The following is a 17,553-nucleotide window of genomic DNA, read 5'->3' as shown; positions in this document are numbered from 1 at the left end:
TCTATCCAAAGGCTTTTCACAGGAGATGACTGAGCTACTGAGGAACATTTTAAGACAAGAGGGGCGCAGCCAGGAGAGCACAGAATCCCCTAGTCTCTCAGAAGCACTGCCAAATACTGTAAGCGACTACAAAATAGGTGCAAATGAGAGTAAAATACCTTAGTGCGCTGTCATGTGAGTGTGAGAGTGCAACAGGAAGAGGTGTAAATGATGGGAGAGTTTACCTGGGGACTTTACTAACAGAGGATTATATTACATTTTAAGCCAAAAATAAATACTGCTTAAGTTAACAGATGCCTGGGCACTAACACAGCGTCTTTTTTAAATTACAAATAAACAAACCAGTCAAAGCAACAGGGTTACCACACATTTATCAATGTATTTTCAAAACATATCCATGACTTTTCCATGATATTGTATCAATTCCCATAACTTGATGCAAGTAATGCTGCAGTGACAAGAAATCTGGCAGATGGCAGACCGGCGAAACCTCATGGACGGCTCGCTAAAAAAAAAGAAAAAATCAGATGGAATGGCAGGATGGCAAAATACAATACGTATCACGATATGTTGCTATGGTGTCAAAAAACTGAGTAAATGTATTCAATGAAATCATTTCATGTCTATCATTTCATGTAATTATCGTATAGCCATGACAGAATGCTTTCACTTATATTCTATTACAAACTTAAAATGATGAATGTTAAATTCTCTACAAAACTTTAAGAAAGTTAAATTCCCTCCATAAGTCATTTATTCATTCATATGTCTGCTTTTCCTGTAACATCATTTGATCATACAAATCAAAAAAGTGAAAAAAAAAGATTGCTTTTTTTTTTCTTCAAATTTCACAACTTTTGCAGAAATTGCATGCCTGCAGGAACCCTGCAGCAACGGAAGTGATGTCGGAAAGGGAGCATTTCCCCCCTCCAAATGCTCTTTGAAAAATCTGTATTTATAAAGGCTAAAGTCATTGCAGACCCTTCTCATGTCCTGTATTTAGAATACAAACTGCTTCCATCAAGGAGATGCTATATAGGGTTTCTATTAAAGACAGGAGAGACCTGAATAGGTATAAAACTCTTTGATCCCTCCGTCAATGAATCTCCTGAACTCGACAGAAGGAGGGTGTAAAATGAGAGGCAGTGTTGCATATAATTGAATGCACTTTATGTCTGCACTAAGCCTATTTCTGCACCATGTATGTATCTTTATATAGCAGCCAAGACAAATTTCCCTACGCAATGCAATTATTCCAACCACAACTTAGTCAGAAATACCTAAAAAAAGGCGCGCACGCACACACACACACACACACACACACACACACACACACACACACACACACACACACACACACACAAAAGACAAAACTTTTTTTGTTTTTCGGGGTGACCTCTGGTTAATGTGTTAGAGTGTACAATATGGACTGAGGCCTTTGCAGCAGCCAGGGTTTGATTTTGACCCGCAGCCCTTTGGTGCGTGTTGTCCCTCCACTCTCTCACTCATTTCCTCTCTATACGGCCATCCTATCAATAAAGGGGAAAAGACCACCCAAAATAATCCTAAAAAGGAAAAAAGGTGTTTTGTTTTTTTTTTTTCAAAAAGAGACAGCCAACATTTGGAGGACTGGATCTCTGCTAATCATCACATTTGGTTATGAATTCCCTCACTGAGTAAATGGTAAACAGTAAATGGTATTACTGGTGGTCTAATGGTCCTACACTGCCCAGTGACTTCTATGCCAAGTCACGTTTTTAATTTTCAGCTGTACCAGTCTATGTTTTAATATTAACACTGGGTGAAATGACATTATAAAACTGCATTAGCTCATTTAGCTTATTGTTTCAGTCTCACCAGTTTGTTTTCAGCAAATAGCTCATAGAAACGGTTTGTACACTGTACAAAGTTTGTAACTAGCTGGTGAACATTGTGGAGCATTTATTAAAAGCCAGATATTTCCCTCAGGTATAGAAAGTGCTTATTAGACTACAATCATCAGGCAGACAAAGATTTCCATTTAAATGTCTATTAAGTAACTATATCGCAGAATAAGGGAACACAATGCTGATTGGCCAATGGCCAGTGGCCAATTAATAAAAGTCGTTGCATTTGCAATAATACAAACTGGTTGTCTGTGGTGACATTCCCCAGAAAAATCATAAGCGACGCATAGTGACGTGTTTTGAATCACACAGCTGAATTTGGTTCACCTGAGTGTGTATGCATGTGTTTATGGTACCCCTGTCATGTCCTGTGCTGACCAAATGTATCCTCTGACCTAAATTTATTAGTTATTTGTAAATAATATCTTATGAATTGATAGTTATGTGTTATGTATTAAGCTGTTGTTTTTTTTTATATGAACATATGTGAAATTTTTTAACTTCCTGTTTTGTCCTATTATATTGTGATCAGTAGCTCCACTGTTATTATGTCATATGCTTTCTTATAATGCAAAAAAAGGGAAAAAAAGATTATGGCTAAATAATTTTAATACTTTAATACTTGTGGAATCTGTACAAAAAGGATAACTAACATTTGTGCTGGAGCCATTACTGCACACAACATTACTGCAGGATGCAGAGGAAGAAAGAAAGACAATAATATAAAGAATGTTTAATTTTATGCTGCTGTGTATTTCTCTTCTTACTTATTTCAAATGAGCTGTTTCACTTCACACGCTCTAAATATCACCACTTTTTAACACAGGCATTTAATGCATAATTTACTTTGTTCATGCTCTTGCAACATGTTTTTCCTTCTTAACATGTCAATGAAGCCTTATGGAACTGAGCTGACAAGGAAAAACAAAATGAGTAGTAAAGGAGGAGAGGGTGTGTTAGGACTGTAGCAGTTAAGGACTGGTTAATAATAATAAAAAAAAAGCCACTAGCCACTGCAGAGATCTGCGATGTTTAACTGTAGAGTGTCCTCTCCCACACACATGCTACACGAAATTAATAGCATCTTTCCATCCCTCCCAAAACCAGTTCACCAGTATGAAATAGTTAATGATGCCTGTAAAGTGCGGTCAAAATCATACAGATACACAGTGACCACGTGAGGGAGAAACACACGGAGAAAGAGATTCTGTGATTTCCCCGTGTTGCCAGGGTAACCAAAAGAAAGAGATGCAGGTCACACTGAGTGGAGGACCACAACGCACACACGCATACACACACACACACACACACACACACACACACACATATACAAATGCCTGCATAAATTGTTAGTTGACCTCTTTTAAGAAAGTGACATCTAAGTGAAGTTAAACTGGTAGAACTGTATGAAAATAAAGCATCAGCAGCCTTATCTAAAAGAAAACACATTCTTCTCTACTGATAGTACTTTGCTTTTAAAACCCTTCAGATAAACCCCGAAAAAAAGCTGTTTTTAGTCCTGAAAAGTTGCCATTTTCCCCAACAGCAACAATGTGCAACTCTAGATAAACTCCTCCAGTCAGCATCCTTCTGCAGCGTCTCTTCGCTCTGCCTCTGCTGCAATTCCTCTCAATTTGACTTCATCGCTTCTCTGTGCTTTTCTCTCCTCATTCTCTGCTTCATCGTTCACTCACCCTCTCTTCCTGTGGATATAACCAACACACATACACACTCACACGCCAACATCAAAGGAGTTTCTGAATGCGAAATGACCCAGCGAGTTTCTCTTCCTACGTCACTGTGGATGAGGGGACCATCGGATAAAAAGGAGGATCAGGTTGCATCCTGATCCACAGGCTACAGGTGGTTGTGTTTTTAAGCACGTCCACGACGTGCATAGAAACACAAAAGTATGCAAGTATGGCAAGAGTATGTAACCATGTTACAAGCGTGGTTTCTGACATGCATTTTTTCAGTATAGCATGTATGTCTGCAGCTCGATGCTGGCGTAGGATTTCTGTGCGTAGGAGGACCTTACATGGCATCAGCGGGGAGAGGCAGCGATGATGGGAAAGGAAGAATGAGAGAGAGGACGATACAAAGAGGAGGGAATCCAGTTAACAAAAGGGGATCAGAGTAAGGGGACGCTAATCACTGCAAAGAAAATGATGAGTGATGATGAGCTATACCTCAGAGCAGAGACAGCTTAGAGGGAGGTGGGACAGACAGAGAGAGGGGATTACATTTTAAGCATCAAAAAAAGAGCCAAAGAAAAGACAAAAATGAACAAGAAGGAAAGAGAAATGTGTGATCATCCTAAACTCCCAGCGTAAAGATCCCACCTGCTTCCCTTTCAACCCTGAAAAACACATGTGCAAACACTTACCATAAACTGGACATTGTCAAATCCATTGGCCAGCAGGTGGTTCTCGTACTGGACCAGACCGATGGAGTCAAGCCACTGGCCCACAGACTGCAGCGGGCAGCGGGGACCTATGAGGGGGTGGAGGGGCAAACGCTTCAGTAAGGAGTAGCCGTCCACGCGGTAGCAGCGGCAGTCCGGCTGAGACAGCTGGCACTGCCACATCATGTTATGGCGGGCAAAGTGGCTGTCGAAGGAGCCCGCCATGCTTTTGAGGAGTCTTTTGGCAAGGCAGCAGGAGGAGGAGGATACAGGGGAGGCAGGTAGAGGGAGGGGAAGAGGTGAAGAAAGGAGTTGGAGGAGGAGGAAGAGGAAGAAGGAGAGGCTAGGCTAGAGGCATGGTGAGGAGAGAGGGGGTCAGCATGCACGGGTGCAAGTGGGTAAAGGGTAGGTCCAGATGCTGCTTTCTCTGAATCCAGCCAGAGGGAGGATGAGGAGGGGGGGCGGAGGCTGAAGTTGTATCCAGAAACCAGCTACCGTCCTGGGGTTAAATCCTGCCAGAGATGGGTGTCGGATAAGACTGGAGGTATAGATCCTGCAAGCAAAAAGCGACTGACTGTGTTTGTCGCGCTCAGCACAGCAGCCGCTTTCTTTTTCAGCTGTTGCGCTCGCTTGGCTGCTCCCTTGAGCGCGTGTGTGTGTGTGTGCAAATGTGTGTGTGTGAGAGAGAGAGAGAGAGAGAGAGAGAGAGCGAGAGCTGCCTGTGCTGTAGATTTCTCTTTATCAAGTACTCCCACTCTCATCTGTATGCTTCTGCAGCCTCCTCTCTCTCTCTCCTCTCTCTGAGCGATGCTTTCCTCCCTCATTCCCTCTCTCTCTCTCTTCCTCTCTCTCTTGCTCACTTTCCTCTGTCTACCTCCTGTCTCTATCTTCTCTCACGGTGTCGATCGTCACCCTGCTCTCTCCTGCTCTCCATATATCTGGCTCGCTCTGCTGATAATAGCCATCACAAACAGCTCCAGCTTCTTTGTCTGCAAGAAGCTGAGCTCCCTCCCACACACACACACACACACACCGTGCTGAGTGTATGTATGCTGCCGCATCTATATGTGTGTGTTTGTCTGTGTTTGTGGTGTAGGTATGTGTGTGTTGGTGGGGGGGCTGGTTTGGCACAAACAGGATTTCGCCCTGTGGTAACCATGGTTAGCAGAGGCTTAGCATTCATAGATGAAAAGAGAGAGGAAGAGAGGAGCGGGGATCAGGAGGTGGAGGATGGGGGAGTTAACACAGGGAGAGGGGGATGAACGCAGTAAATAGAGATGAGTGGCAGAGGATTTAAGGTACGCAGGTGAAAAAAAACTGTAGAAGAAAACAGGGATTTGATGCGCACAAGGAAGTCAAAAAGCAAAATCACCAACACAAACTCGTATCTTTAAGGATAATTCTGATTCATGTCTATTTAAGTCTTATTTTTGTAGTTCTGACCATCATTCTGATTGGTAATAATGGTTAAAGCTTTCAGCGCAAGTTAAGCAGGGAGACAAATATCATTCATCATTTCTCTGTGGCTCCACCTCCTCTGAAGGCTTCTTCATAACCAAAGAGCTTCGGAGACACTGAAGACAAACTATGCAGGATTGTGTAAAAAATAAAAGAAAAAAGACTCATACAGAAGAAACCCCTCTAAAAAATCACTTATGACCCACTAGTAGTGTGTGGCAGAGTATTTATCTGCAGAGACTCTGCTCTCTGAATTTATATCCTTATTTTCTTGTCATTTTTCAGGTTCGAGACATGTACAGCTGTGTACACCCACCTTTATGAAAAAGTAGTGAACAGGTGCACATCTATGTGGGAACTTTTACTTAGCATTACTTAGAAAGAATAGTGAGGCGAAATGCCAAACAAGAGTTAATTTGGCGTTTGTTGAGTAGGCATGGCATCATGTTGATTCATAATAACTGACATTCCTGCATATTACACCATTAATTACTTTACCTGTTTGATCACTAATATCAATTCAATGCACAAAATATTCTGTTTATTGCGTTTACCCTGAAAAATGCAATATTCCTACTTGGCTTTACAGTGCTAATGAAAATAATGATCCCACTAATATTCCTGTTTACATGCAGCCGCATATATTCCCATTAACATGCCCTGACATGTTGTTTATCTTGTCAAAATACGGAAAAGTGGAGCCACTTATGACATTTTGCTTCTCTGAGTCAAAATATGATTTTTTTTTTTAAAGCTTTTCACCTGTGACAGATTTGCTCAACTGTGTAAACACAGCCTCCCTCTTTCATTCCTTCAACCACCTTCTTGAAAAGGTTGATGTTGTATTATTAACCTTTTGATATCCAAGTCTTTCATAATGTTTAATAGCCGGTGTGCTTCTCCTTTTGACAAGAAATATGAGCTTTTTTTTTCAGCATGCATCCCTACACCAACTTTGAAAACTGTTGGTTTGTGCCCAACATGCAGAGCTGACCATGAAAAGGAAAGAGGCCACAAGTCAGTTGAGACGTAATTTTCAAATGCGCCACATGTCCAAAGAATGCTCCTAAAACCCAAACATTACCGGCATTGCCCACCTCTCTTAATTGGAAAATTAAGTTAAATTTAAAAAAAACCAACCAATTCTATTGTCAACAGCTGCATATGTCTATGAATCAGTAACTAGTTACCAAAAAGTTTAGAAGCCTAAAAAAGTGATATTTCCAATCATTCAGAATATATACACAAAAAAATTGTGCAGCAAATGCTTTTCTTCTTTAAATGTTCACTACCCCAGGATTTACTGTGGTTCTCGACCTCCAGGGAAAGGACCGCTGACCTTGAGGGATCTCCAGCTGGGCGCTATCTACCCCCACTGTTGGCTGTCAGAATCCAGCTGTTTGTGTTTCTAACCTTGTCAGATGTCGTTGTTAAAAATGTTGCAGTCTTCTCAACATTAACTACGGCGAGTACAATGTTATAACCACAATTAATGATGGCCAGAACTACTCAAATAAGACCAAACTCTAATAAGTCAGATTTATTGACATTTTTACACATACAAACTTGTGTGTTTTTTACCTGAGGCATCTTCCTTGATGTCCAGTCCGCTGCTTATTCCCGCCCCAATGGAGCTCATAATCTTGTCGATCTGAACAAATGGCAGAGAAAGCGACAGAGCCAGAGTTAGAGAGAGATGTACAGCAGTTCAAGGGAAAGTCATTTCCCACTAATAAGGCTGACTCCTGTTTCTGGATTCAAGTGTCACATAACATGATCATTACGCCAGCCAGCTCGCTGAATGTCAGTCATTCCCCCTGTGAATTGAAAAGCATGGAGGAGCAGAGCAGGAAAAAAAAAGATGTGTTAGCAGGAATCTTAAAGGTGGAGCAGAGATGAAGAAAGAGTTAGAGTGACTGGAGGGAGCTACAGTGGCTTCATTAGTGTCTGACTGCCGGCTGTCGACCGGTCAGCCCTGACCCTGGACCTGCTGCTAACCACTGAACTATGCGACCTGCACATCCGTCCACCTGTCAGGACCGCCAGCTCACCACAGGTCAGAGAACCGGCCTTGTTGCGGCTGGTCAGAGATGGGTGTTTAAAGGTTCAAGGTCTGACAGATGTAAACAGAGTTTACAAGCTGGCACAGCACGAACGTGGCCTTATCCATGTGGCTAAATAAAATACAGGTAGCAATGTCTGCATATGTCACTGCACACTAAGCACTAATTCACATGTACCTCCCATGTGGAACCTAGGAGCTCAACTCTCACTGTACGTGAATAACTTTACATTAGTTTTTTTCAATCTGAAGAATAGATTACATTGCTATTTATAACAAAGTCGATCGTAGCAACAATCTAACGAAAACTGATCACTTGACTCTGCTTTATTATTGTTGCTTCAAGCAAAAACTATAGATACAGCTTACTGTTGTTTTCTTCATATTTGTACAAAATAATGTTATTACTGAGTTTTGGGAATACAGCAAACAATAGAGTCAGATGATCTTAGGCCCATTTATTCTGAACCATTTTATTTGGAGGTTAAACTAAAAGTGAACTCACTGGAAATTTTCAATAATGCTTTGTTGCAAAAGAAAACTGTGCACACAACTAGGATGTTGGCCTGCAAATTGCAATGGTTATGTACAGATTTATACTTATTCACCAATCAGCCACAACATTAAAACCACTGAGAGATGAAGGAAACATTGATTATCTTGTTAGGGTTCAATACTCTGCCAGGAAACCTTGAGTGCACCCACTCAGACATTGTTAAAGTCCAAGTGCACACACTTCCTAGGTGTGGCTAGGTCGACACATTGAGCTCATTCTCACGTTCCTCAAGCCATTCCTGAGAAGTTTTGGCGGTCAGGGAACATCAGGGAGTGCAGCTGCCATGAGGTTGTGTACTTAATCTATAGTTTGGGTAGGTGAAACGTGTCAACGGGCATCCACATGAATGCCAGGATCGTAGGCTTCCCAGCAGAACATTGCATTGTAACGACATGATCAATAGTATTCACTTCACCTGTCAGTGGTTTCATTGTTGCAGCTGATCAGTGTATATGTACAGGATAAACTAAACATTTATGGCATTTTAAAATGTTTTGGTAATATATTTATGGTTTGCTGCATTTTCTCTTTCAAATAAGTTGGGCAAACCTGTAGGTTTGTTTAAAAGATTATCTGACTGCACATACTACACTTCTTTATGCAAGAAGATCTCAGTAAGGGGTAAAGTTTATTAGGATCCATGTTAGCTAATGCCCTAGTATCAGCTAATCTTCCTGGAACCCAACACACAAAAAACGGTTTTGTAATCTTTTCTCTATCATGAGAGATAATTGAGCAATGTGGAGTTTTCTTCGCTGCAGGAAAGCACTCAAGGTGTGATAGAAAAAAGGGTGTTTGATCTTACAAACCCAGAGCATTTCCTGGTCACAGCAGTGCTCTTCCCCATTTTAGTTATAGTATTAACAACATGTTCAAGTCCACACAAGACTCTCATGCAACACAATGTCACGTAACTTAGTCTTTATTTTTATGTTTGATGACTGTAACTAAACTACAAATATAAGATTCAGGTAGTTATAAACCTGTATTACCCAATAGCTAATCCACCATCACTGTAGTCTTATTCATACTGAACACATCACACACACCAACATTTCCCTACAGGCTGTTAATTAACATCCAAATAACCACAAACAATTCAACATCAGCGATTTTCAAGGTAAAGCCGGATTAAAGCACACATTTGTAACATGCAGAAACTACCTTGTTTGTGCCTGTAGCACTAATGAGTATGGATATCCTCAGATCATTGACTGTAGTGGGACATCCCCCGTGAATTGCCTCTTGCTAATAAAGCAACTCTTTCCTGAGCATGTGCTGCAACTTTGTTATTTTTCGCTTGTGAAATCCCCATAAATCACTCTGTAAATTTCCCTGAAGCCATCTTATCTCGTCCTCCCGTAGCATGCAATTAAACAGGAAAGGTCACCTTAATTGCAAAGAATTATGGGAAATTCCATATGGTAATTCATCACCATCAGCAAGTTATGAGCTGTGTTGAGGAACTAATGAACATGCACATGCAAATGTGAAAAGGCACGCACAAATGTACTTCCAGTTACATGCATTAGCATTATCTTAAAAATAGAAAGACTAATTAAGTCATTCTCATCATAACAAAATATAACAGTATGAGATACTTCATTTCAGGGTGTAGACATGCATAAGGACCAGATTACATAAGTGTGTGTTGTCTGTAGTGTGAATAATGACCAGTGAGCAGAAGTTAATGTGTCTGTGACCTGACGCGTTTATAGAGAAGTGAGATCCAACAGTCTCGTCCAGTCGATGCATCACATCTGTGTCAAAGACCCTTTAACACCGCGGAAGCCCGGGGCACAAAAACACAGAGACCAAACACACAGCAGCGTCCTCGACCTCTGCTTCCTATAAGAGAAACTGCTTTCTCTCTTGTATCTGCTTTTCCCTGCAGCTCCAGTGCTGGTTACAGAGGAAAATCAATGTGAGAGCATGTTTAAATTAGCACTGGAGCTCCTTCTGCACTGTAGCAGCCGAGTGAATTTCAAAGCGAGCAAAAACTGGAGAAGCTCATTGCTGTGGGTGCAGAGGTTTCGACTGCCCCCTGCAGAGATCCTTCACTTGGAAAAGCATGATTTTTACTACAGAAATACACGCAGTGTCACAGTAAAGGGAATAACCGAAGAGAGGAAAGGAGGTTGATTTCTAGTTCTGTAAAACTGACCACTTTCCTCTATATCTCAATCAATCTTAAACATTGGTATTGAGCTTTAAATGTCTGGAAAATCCTCCTCTTACCTCTTCCCACTCTGCAGTGAAGGAAGGCGTTCTCTCCAGTCTCCCCCCCGGGCTGGCACCCTCTCCTGGGCTCGGAGTCCCAGGCCCCTGGCCACGAGATCCAGACCCCCAGCTGTGCTCCTCCTGGCCAGAGCAAAAACCAACAATTTGTTTTCTAATCATAATCCTACTACAATGAGATGCAAAGGTTGCCAAATACTTTAACCTTACAGTAAAAATCTGGACAACTGAGCACTAAAAACTGTTAAGAGAATAACCGAGTCCTTTCGGCACTCATCAAAGTTTCATCTTTAAAGAAGCATTTTTCATCAAACAGACTATGTATTTAGCTTATGATTTATTTACAATGAATTAAAGAAGTCTTCTCATAAAAATGTGCCGCACAGCAGGGAGCACAGTGGCCCAGATTACTGAGTTATCTAATTGGTTGCACTGGTTTCTGTGCTGTTTCTGAAGTCACTGCATGATACAGCAAGATGCAAACTATCTCTGTGGATAATTGATTCAGCTGAATATTTACAATAAACGCATTTGCTCTCATTGCTAACTGAGATCTCTTTGCTGACCTACACTTATATAAAAAGAGGAACTTCTTATAACTTTTAATAAAAGATACTTTTATGTTGGCCATGGCCTCTTACATAAATGTCTCAGAAGAGTGAAAAGTGTGTTAAAGTTTCAACTGCTTTCATAATGCAAAAAAAAAAAGTAGCTTACCACAGCGCTAAATCCAATTTGAATTGCATTAGTATTAAGCATTATGACAGCATGATAAATATTAGCCTAATATGTTTGTAAACCTACCAGTGGAGCAACTACTGTCACAGGTGAGCTGAACTTTTAACAGATGCTTTTGCCTCTATATATATTTTATGCTCGCTTTGAAAGCGCAACAGTGGATGACAAACAACTGATTCCTGAAGCTGAAATCAGGAATTATATATGTGAAATATACTTTTTCACCACAAACACCTAAACAAAGTGTCACCTGGCTGGAGGGAGATTGCTGGGAAGCTGAGAGTTTCTGCTAAAGCAAATGACCATGCTAAAAACAAGATAGGCTAATGTTACTTGCTGTTTGTTTTCTCGTTTATCATTTCCAGTACATATCACAAGATAAAACGTGTGTGTTCTAGTTCAAAAAGTCATATGAGAAACTTAGGAAAATAGCAAATAGCTTACTCACCCATCTTTTAAGTGTTTACATCCCCAGTCTGATCTTGAGCGCACAGCTGATAATTAAGCAGTTTGTTTACATGAGGTAACAGAGGTGCTTATTTAATGGTTTCAGTGCAGACGGAAAGCTCCGGTGTTACACGATGCGAAGAGATAGTCGGACATTCGTTTTCTGGGGACATGGTGTCATTACTTTCCACTCAGAATTAACTGCTGAATCATGCGGGACACCTAGTTAAATGGGTAAAATGTACCGGTCCAGTGTTTGGCTTAATATCAAACCTATTCGAACATTTTCACACCAGCCCAACCCAACAACTTACCTGTATGGGAGATACAGCTACCAGGTTGGAATCAGACTTGGACAGAGACTTGGACAGCTGCAGGTCCAACACACTGCGAGGCATGGACCTCATCCTTCCCAGGGTGCAAGCCCTCTCTTCGTAGCCAGCACCTGATGAGGTCCCCTTGGGCACAACTCCTGTCTGGATACCACGTAACTCTGAAACCTCCCCGTTTTGACCAGAGGAGCTGGATGGTGGGTGGCCCAGCGTCGACCAGCCAAAAGGGGGATCCGCCTGCTCACAGTTCCTGGGTCGGGCCTGGTCCTGGTTGACCCTAGTGTGGAAGATAGTCCGGTACACCACCTGTGGCTTCGGTGGGTCGTTGGCAGTCCTCTGAGGTGATGACTCGCTCCCCGACCTGGAGAAGATCTGAGTTGGTCCTCCTCCGATCACGATGCTGAACTCCGGGGTCTGCAGCAGGCTGCTCTGGACGTCCGTAGAGGCATATTTTCGGGGTTTGGGGTTGTAAAGGTGGTAAGGCGTGTCAGGGGTTTCACAAGCCGGGGAAGATCCATGAAGGAGGCCTGCAAACTCCTCCGGGATGTGGCTCTTCCTGCGCTCCTCCAACAGAGCACTGGATGTGGAGGAAGAGCAGAGAGGAGGAGGAGGAGGAGCCGGGTCTCGCTGATAAGGCCCGTCGTCTGCATGGAGGACAAAAACATTAACTGATTAGGATCAAATCACAGAGATTTGCATAAAATGGTCCTGTCACAACAACAGCACACTAATGAAGTTACTCAACAAGAAAAACAAGACGGATCGACATAGATACTCACTGCAAACAAAGCACAAAATAATATTTAAAAGTGGAGAGCAAAATACTTCGTACACAACAGAACAGATAGACAGGAAAACAGCGGGGCAAAAAACTTAATACGGCAAAACAACTAAAGCTGCAAATAGGAAGATAAGAACGAGGTAATACATCCTCTGCCTCCCTGTTGAAAAGCTGTTTGTTCCTCCAAGGAAAAATAAAAAGAACTCCTGACTTGGATTTTACACCCCTGCTCCTTCACTGTCTGGGTGCAAAACCGGTGTTTGGGTGTCTGAACTTGTGCATGTATGCATAAACTCATCGGGGCAGACGTTCTTACACCACTGACTGGTTTTATTTTTTTGAGGGGATGCTTTCAGAGGCCCACTGTCTGTGTGCAGTGGGGTGAAAGGGAATCCGCTGAAAGCTTCTTTTGATTCTGTGTATGTAAGTGTAATTGTAAATGCAAGTCTGTGTGCGTCTGCTTGACTACTCGCCTGTCAGTTTGTGTACGCTTATGTTCACATCTGCAAACAAGTTACACCTGAGGTCAGGCAGATTGTCCCCCATGTTTAAAAGATGTACTCCTCGTGATACAAGATGCAAAATAAGCGGTGCGTTATTTATTCTTATTCTACGGCGATTATTTATTACACTTTGCCAGAGCATTGTCATAATGATAAATCTCCAACTCAATACAAGACTGTACTGCACGAATAACATAATGTTCCAGTGAGATTCAGGTTGTAACTCAGCTCCTTGAGGAAATAGCTCTAGCCCAGCTCTTTTTTATTTATCGTTTAAATATAAAGTATCTGACATACTGTGACTGAAACTAAATGCCAAATTTATCAACTTAGAATGATTAGAGGAGGTGTGAACTTGGTTAAAAGCGTCACAGATATGGGTCATTTATACTTATTGTTAGGTGACAACCTTTCATGGCCATAAAATGTATGACGAGAGAAAGTCAGGTGATGTATAAAGAGCAAGAAAGTCCATGTTGGGGGAGAGAGAGGGGTGGTGGATGGGTCAAACGACAACAGGACTTCGGTGGGGTTAGAGTCACACAGGAGAATGGGGTTTTAGTAACTTTTTAAAATAATGTTTTACGATTATTAGTAACTTTGAAAACAATTATAGACTTGATGCCCACTAAGTGCAGACTAAACATCTTGAGCTACTTTCAAGAATTTACTCAGATTTGAATGGAAATTAATGAAAACAAATGAATGGGCCTAACAGTATGAAAAAAACATTCATACATTTTTAAACACAACAACATCATTAACATTAATTTAAGACACTAAAGTAATGGTTAGCGCCAATTTAATGTGTGCAGCAGCTATGCAATTTGTATATAATTGGCTATAAGTGGCAGAGCGGCTGGTGTGCATGGTAATCCATCAGCAGGTAAAGATGACATCACCCTGATCTGCTCAAACACACATATGAAACCTGCAGGATCTTTGTTCTGAAGTCGTCTGCAGATTTAACCATAATACAACATAATAGTCTGCCTTGCCGCCTTGCATTCTTTAAATAGCTGAAAGTGTGTGTGTGTGTGTGTGTGTGTGTGTGTGTGTGTGTGTGTGTTCCAGGTCATGTAAACAATGATAAGTATCAAAACACACAGGCTTCACATAGTCTCATAATCACGTAGTCACTGGAATGAATAGAAACACTGCCTTTCCACACTCACATAAATGCAGTCTTGTAATCAAAGCTGTCACTTGAGTAATTGCACGTACCCCACTGCTCCACACACACACACACACACACACACACACCGAATTTACAATCTCGTCATTTGACTGCATAGTCCTGCTGCCTACCACCTCCTCACCCGCCACACACGCAAACAGTCTCTGCTGTCAGCCAGTGTTAGCTAGCACTTCATGACTGTCTTTGGCACATCCAGCCACATTTCCATATGAAACAATCACATGATATAAGCTGAGACATAAAATTTGACTCCTTTTTCTCCACAAAAGTGACCGACTGGATTCAATCATGCCAATTAGAAGTGGTGATGCTCTACCTCTTCACATTGTGGGAAAATTAAAGAGGGAGAAATAGCAACGATATTAACACCAGTCCTCGAATGGAGAGCAATTTCATATCATGTGGAATATGAATGCTCCATTTTACTGCACCTTCACTGCACTGGTCTGCTGTGTTTAAAAGTACAAACCACCCATTAACAGTCTTCAGGTAATGAGTCATCCTCTAGTGCTACATAGACTGAAATTGTCATTATTTCCTTCTCACAGAGAGCTCTTTAGTTATGACTAATCCTCCGCATTTTACAGGATAATCAGGACTAAGTGGCCAAGAGATCAGCATAAATGCTCAGTGAGGCATCCTTCTTCTTCAGAGCTTAACTACATTGTTTTGCCTGCATTGTCTTCCAAGTGCAGTTTGACCATCCATCAATAGCAAAGAACATTGACAATGCGTCAATAAATCTCTTTTGTGAGTTATTACACTTTAACTGGTAAGACAATAGTTGATCTATTGTACAATGCTGTTTAAAGTAACTAGATATTCTCCATTTCAATGGCGCTGAGCAAACACCACCTCAATTGTTTAGTTTTAAGCCTTGTAAAAAAATCTATCTCAGTTTAAATATACCTACACTTAGAATATTTTCACTACTTTACGTTGTCATCACACAGCCTTTTCTGTACGGAAATTAATGCTGTTAAATAAAAAGCCACAAGACTCCACTGACAAAAACACTGTCATTTTAACAGAACGCTGGAGTTGCTTGTCTACTGCTGCCTTATTGCTTAGTACGTGAGGTTAAGTGAAGAAAATACTCAAAATACAGTGTAAACATGAACAGGTATTGAATTTTTTTGGGGTGGCTAAAACGAGTTTTGTTGTGGTTCCCATCCACAGCAGCACATTGTTTGGCTTCCCCGTCAGTAAATTTGGTTCATCAAAGATGCTATAAAAGCAACACAGTTCATAAAAAAAGCACAGCCGCAGTACTCTGCTTACTTAAAGCTTTTCAGACTAACAAATACACAATAGAAAACTACAAAATGTAAAGAAAAGTAATTTTCTCACCTATTTTACTTAAGTACAACTGTTCAACTTTTGAATTCAACTTCGTCTCAGTCACAGAAGACTGAAAATGCTTAATTGCCTCGTTAACTCATCATAAAACACATTTCAATCAATTCATTCATTCAAAACTCGACAGACACAAATAAAACTTATCCAAATCATCTTGGTTACTCTAACTAGTCATCTAGTTAGTAAGTCCACTTTTCCAACAAACACCTGCTCGGGTTTGGTCGAATAAATATTTAATTCACTAAGTCAGATGTAATAAATATGTCATTCCCCACAGTTTCTTTTTGCTGCCAGCTGTTTACAGTCTTATAACTTATCCCTCCACCACTGGGTGTCACGGTGTCTTTCAGCTTAACTGCCTGTTCCACCAGTAGAGACCTGAGACTGAACTCTGGTGGCCAAACCTACTATATTTCTTTACATGTTACAGTTATGACTGAAAATGACAACAGGAATAAACAAGTTTGCTGATTTTACATATCTCTACAACTGAAATGAGCTGCGAGTTATCTACTTTGTTGGCACAATGTCATGATGATTTTATCTATATACACTTCAAATATATTTTTTATTATAGTAATTACAAATGGAGAATTCTGGAGATCATAAAAGGAATTTAACATTTGTAGATGTGATTAATGCAAACAATTCCTACATTGTGACTGCAACATGAAGGCATCAGTAAGTGACATTTTATTTTACATTCACACAGTGGTGTTTCTGCATTTCTTTTGCAATCCCTCACCACTCTCTCTTTGCTTCTCCTCTTTTTTAAAGATGACAACCGTTGGCAACAGGTGAGCCTGTTGGTCGCTATGGTAACAGAGCCCCAGCGCCGGCATCTCTCCCAGGGTTTTTTTTTGTTTGTTTTTTTTGGGGTGGTTGAGTGTCTTCAGCCTTCAGGAGGGCAAGGGAAAAGTGGACAGCTGATAAACACAGCAATCAAATCAGCAGGTGTGTGTTTTTGTCTAGACAGAAACAATTACAGCCGTAGAGCTGATATATCTGCAAGTCTGAAAGTAAAGGTTCGAGGAAAAGGGCAGCTGTAGAAATACAAGCATGATTTTTTTTAAATGTATCTCAGGTATAGATAGAGAAAAAACAGCAGTTTAACTGATGAGAGTATCCGCGTACTGACAATTTGCAGCTAATTACAGGGAGGAAACTCATTTCTCTTCTTCTTCTTCCCCTGCAAACAATCAATAGTCTTCCTACATTATATTACCTATTCATTCCTAAGCCTACTAATCACTCTGCAGCCTCACAAATCGTCCTCTGTGTGTGTGTGTGTGTGTGTGTGTGTGTGTGTGTGTGTGTGTGCATGTGTGTCTTACCTGGGCATCCAAAGCAATATCGGCTCAGACTAAGGAACAATCGTGCTGTATGTACTGTACACATTAATAGCAACTCATCATCCTGCAACGTCTAAGAATCAAATGGTGAAACGGCAGCTGTATCACTCTGCATACCTGCATTTTTATTGCGAAACAAGTACACACACAAGTTGTAGCACGCAGCAGCTCAGCCCAGAAAATGATTGGCATTTGGATAACTGCTGTTCATCTCAAGACAACAACTGCAGTAATGTATG

At 41.1% G+C, this 17,553-nt stretch overlaps 1 protein-coding gene across 1 annotated transcript in view; it reads right to left on the bottom strand.

The window, feature by feature from the left end:
- Positions 1-17,553, bottom strand: part of LOC121961353 (ankyrin repeat and sterile alpha motif domain-containing protein 1B-like) — a 283,009-nt gene that overhangs the window by 72,112 nt on the left and 193,344 nt on the right. Inside the window, 4 exon segments of the mRNA XM_042511305.1 lie at positions 4,273-4,379; positions 7,330-7,399; positions 10,605-10,727; positions 12,104-12,765. Coding sequence (XP_042367239.1) covers positions 4,273-4,379; positions 7,330-7,399; positions 10,605-10,727; positions 12,104-12,765 — 962 coding nt within the window.

The sequence above is a fragment of the Plectropomus leopardus genome, chromosome 22, assembly GCF_008729295.1.
Source record: "Plectropomus leopardus isolate mb chromosome 22, YSFRI_Pleo_2.0, whole genome shotgun sequence".
NCBI classification, from domain to species: domain Eukaryota; kingdom Metazoa; phylum Chordata; class Actinopteri; order Perciformes; family Serranidae; genus Plectropomus; species Plectropomus leopardus.
The sequence above is the reverse complement of the archived record's forward strand: the minus strand, read 5'-3'. Positions and strand labels throughout refer to the sequence as shown.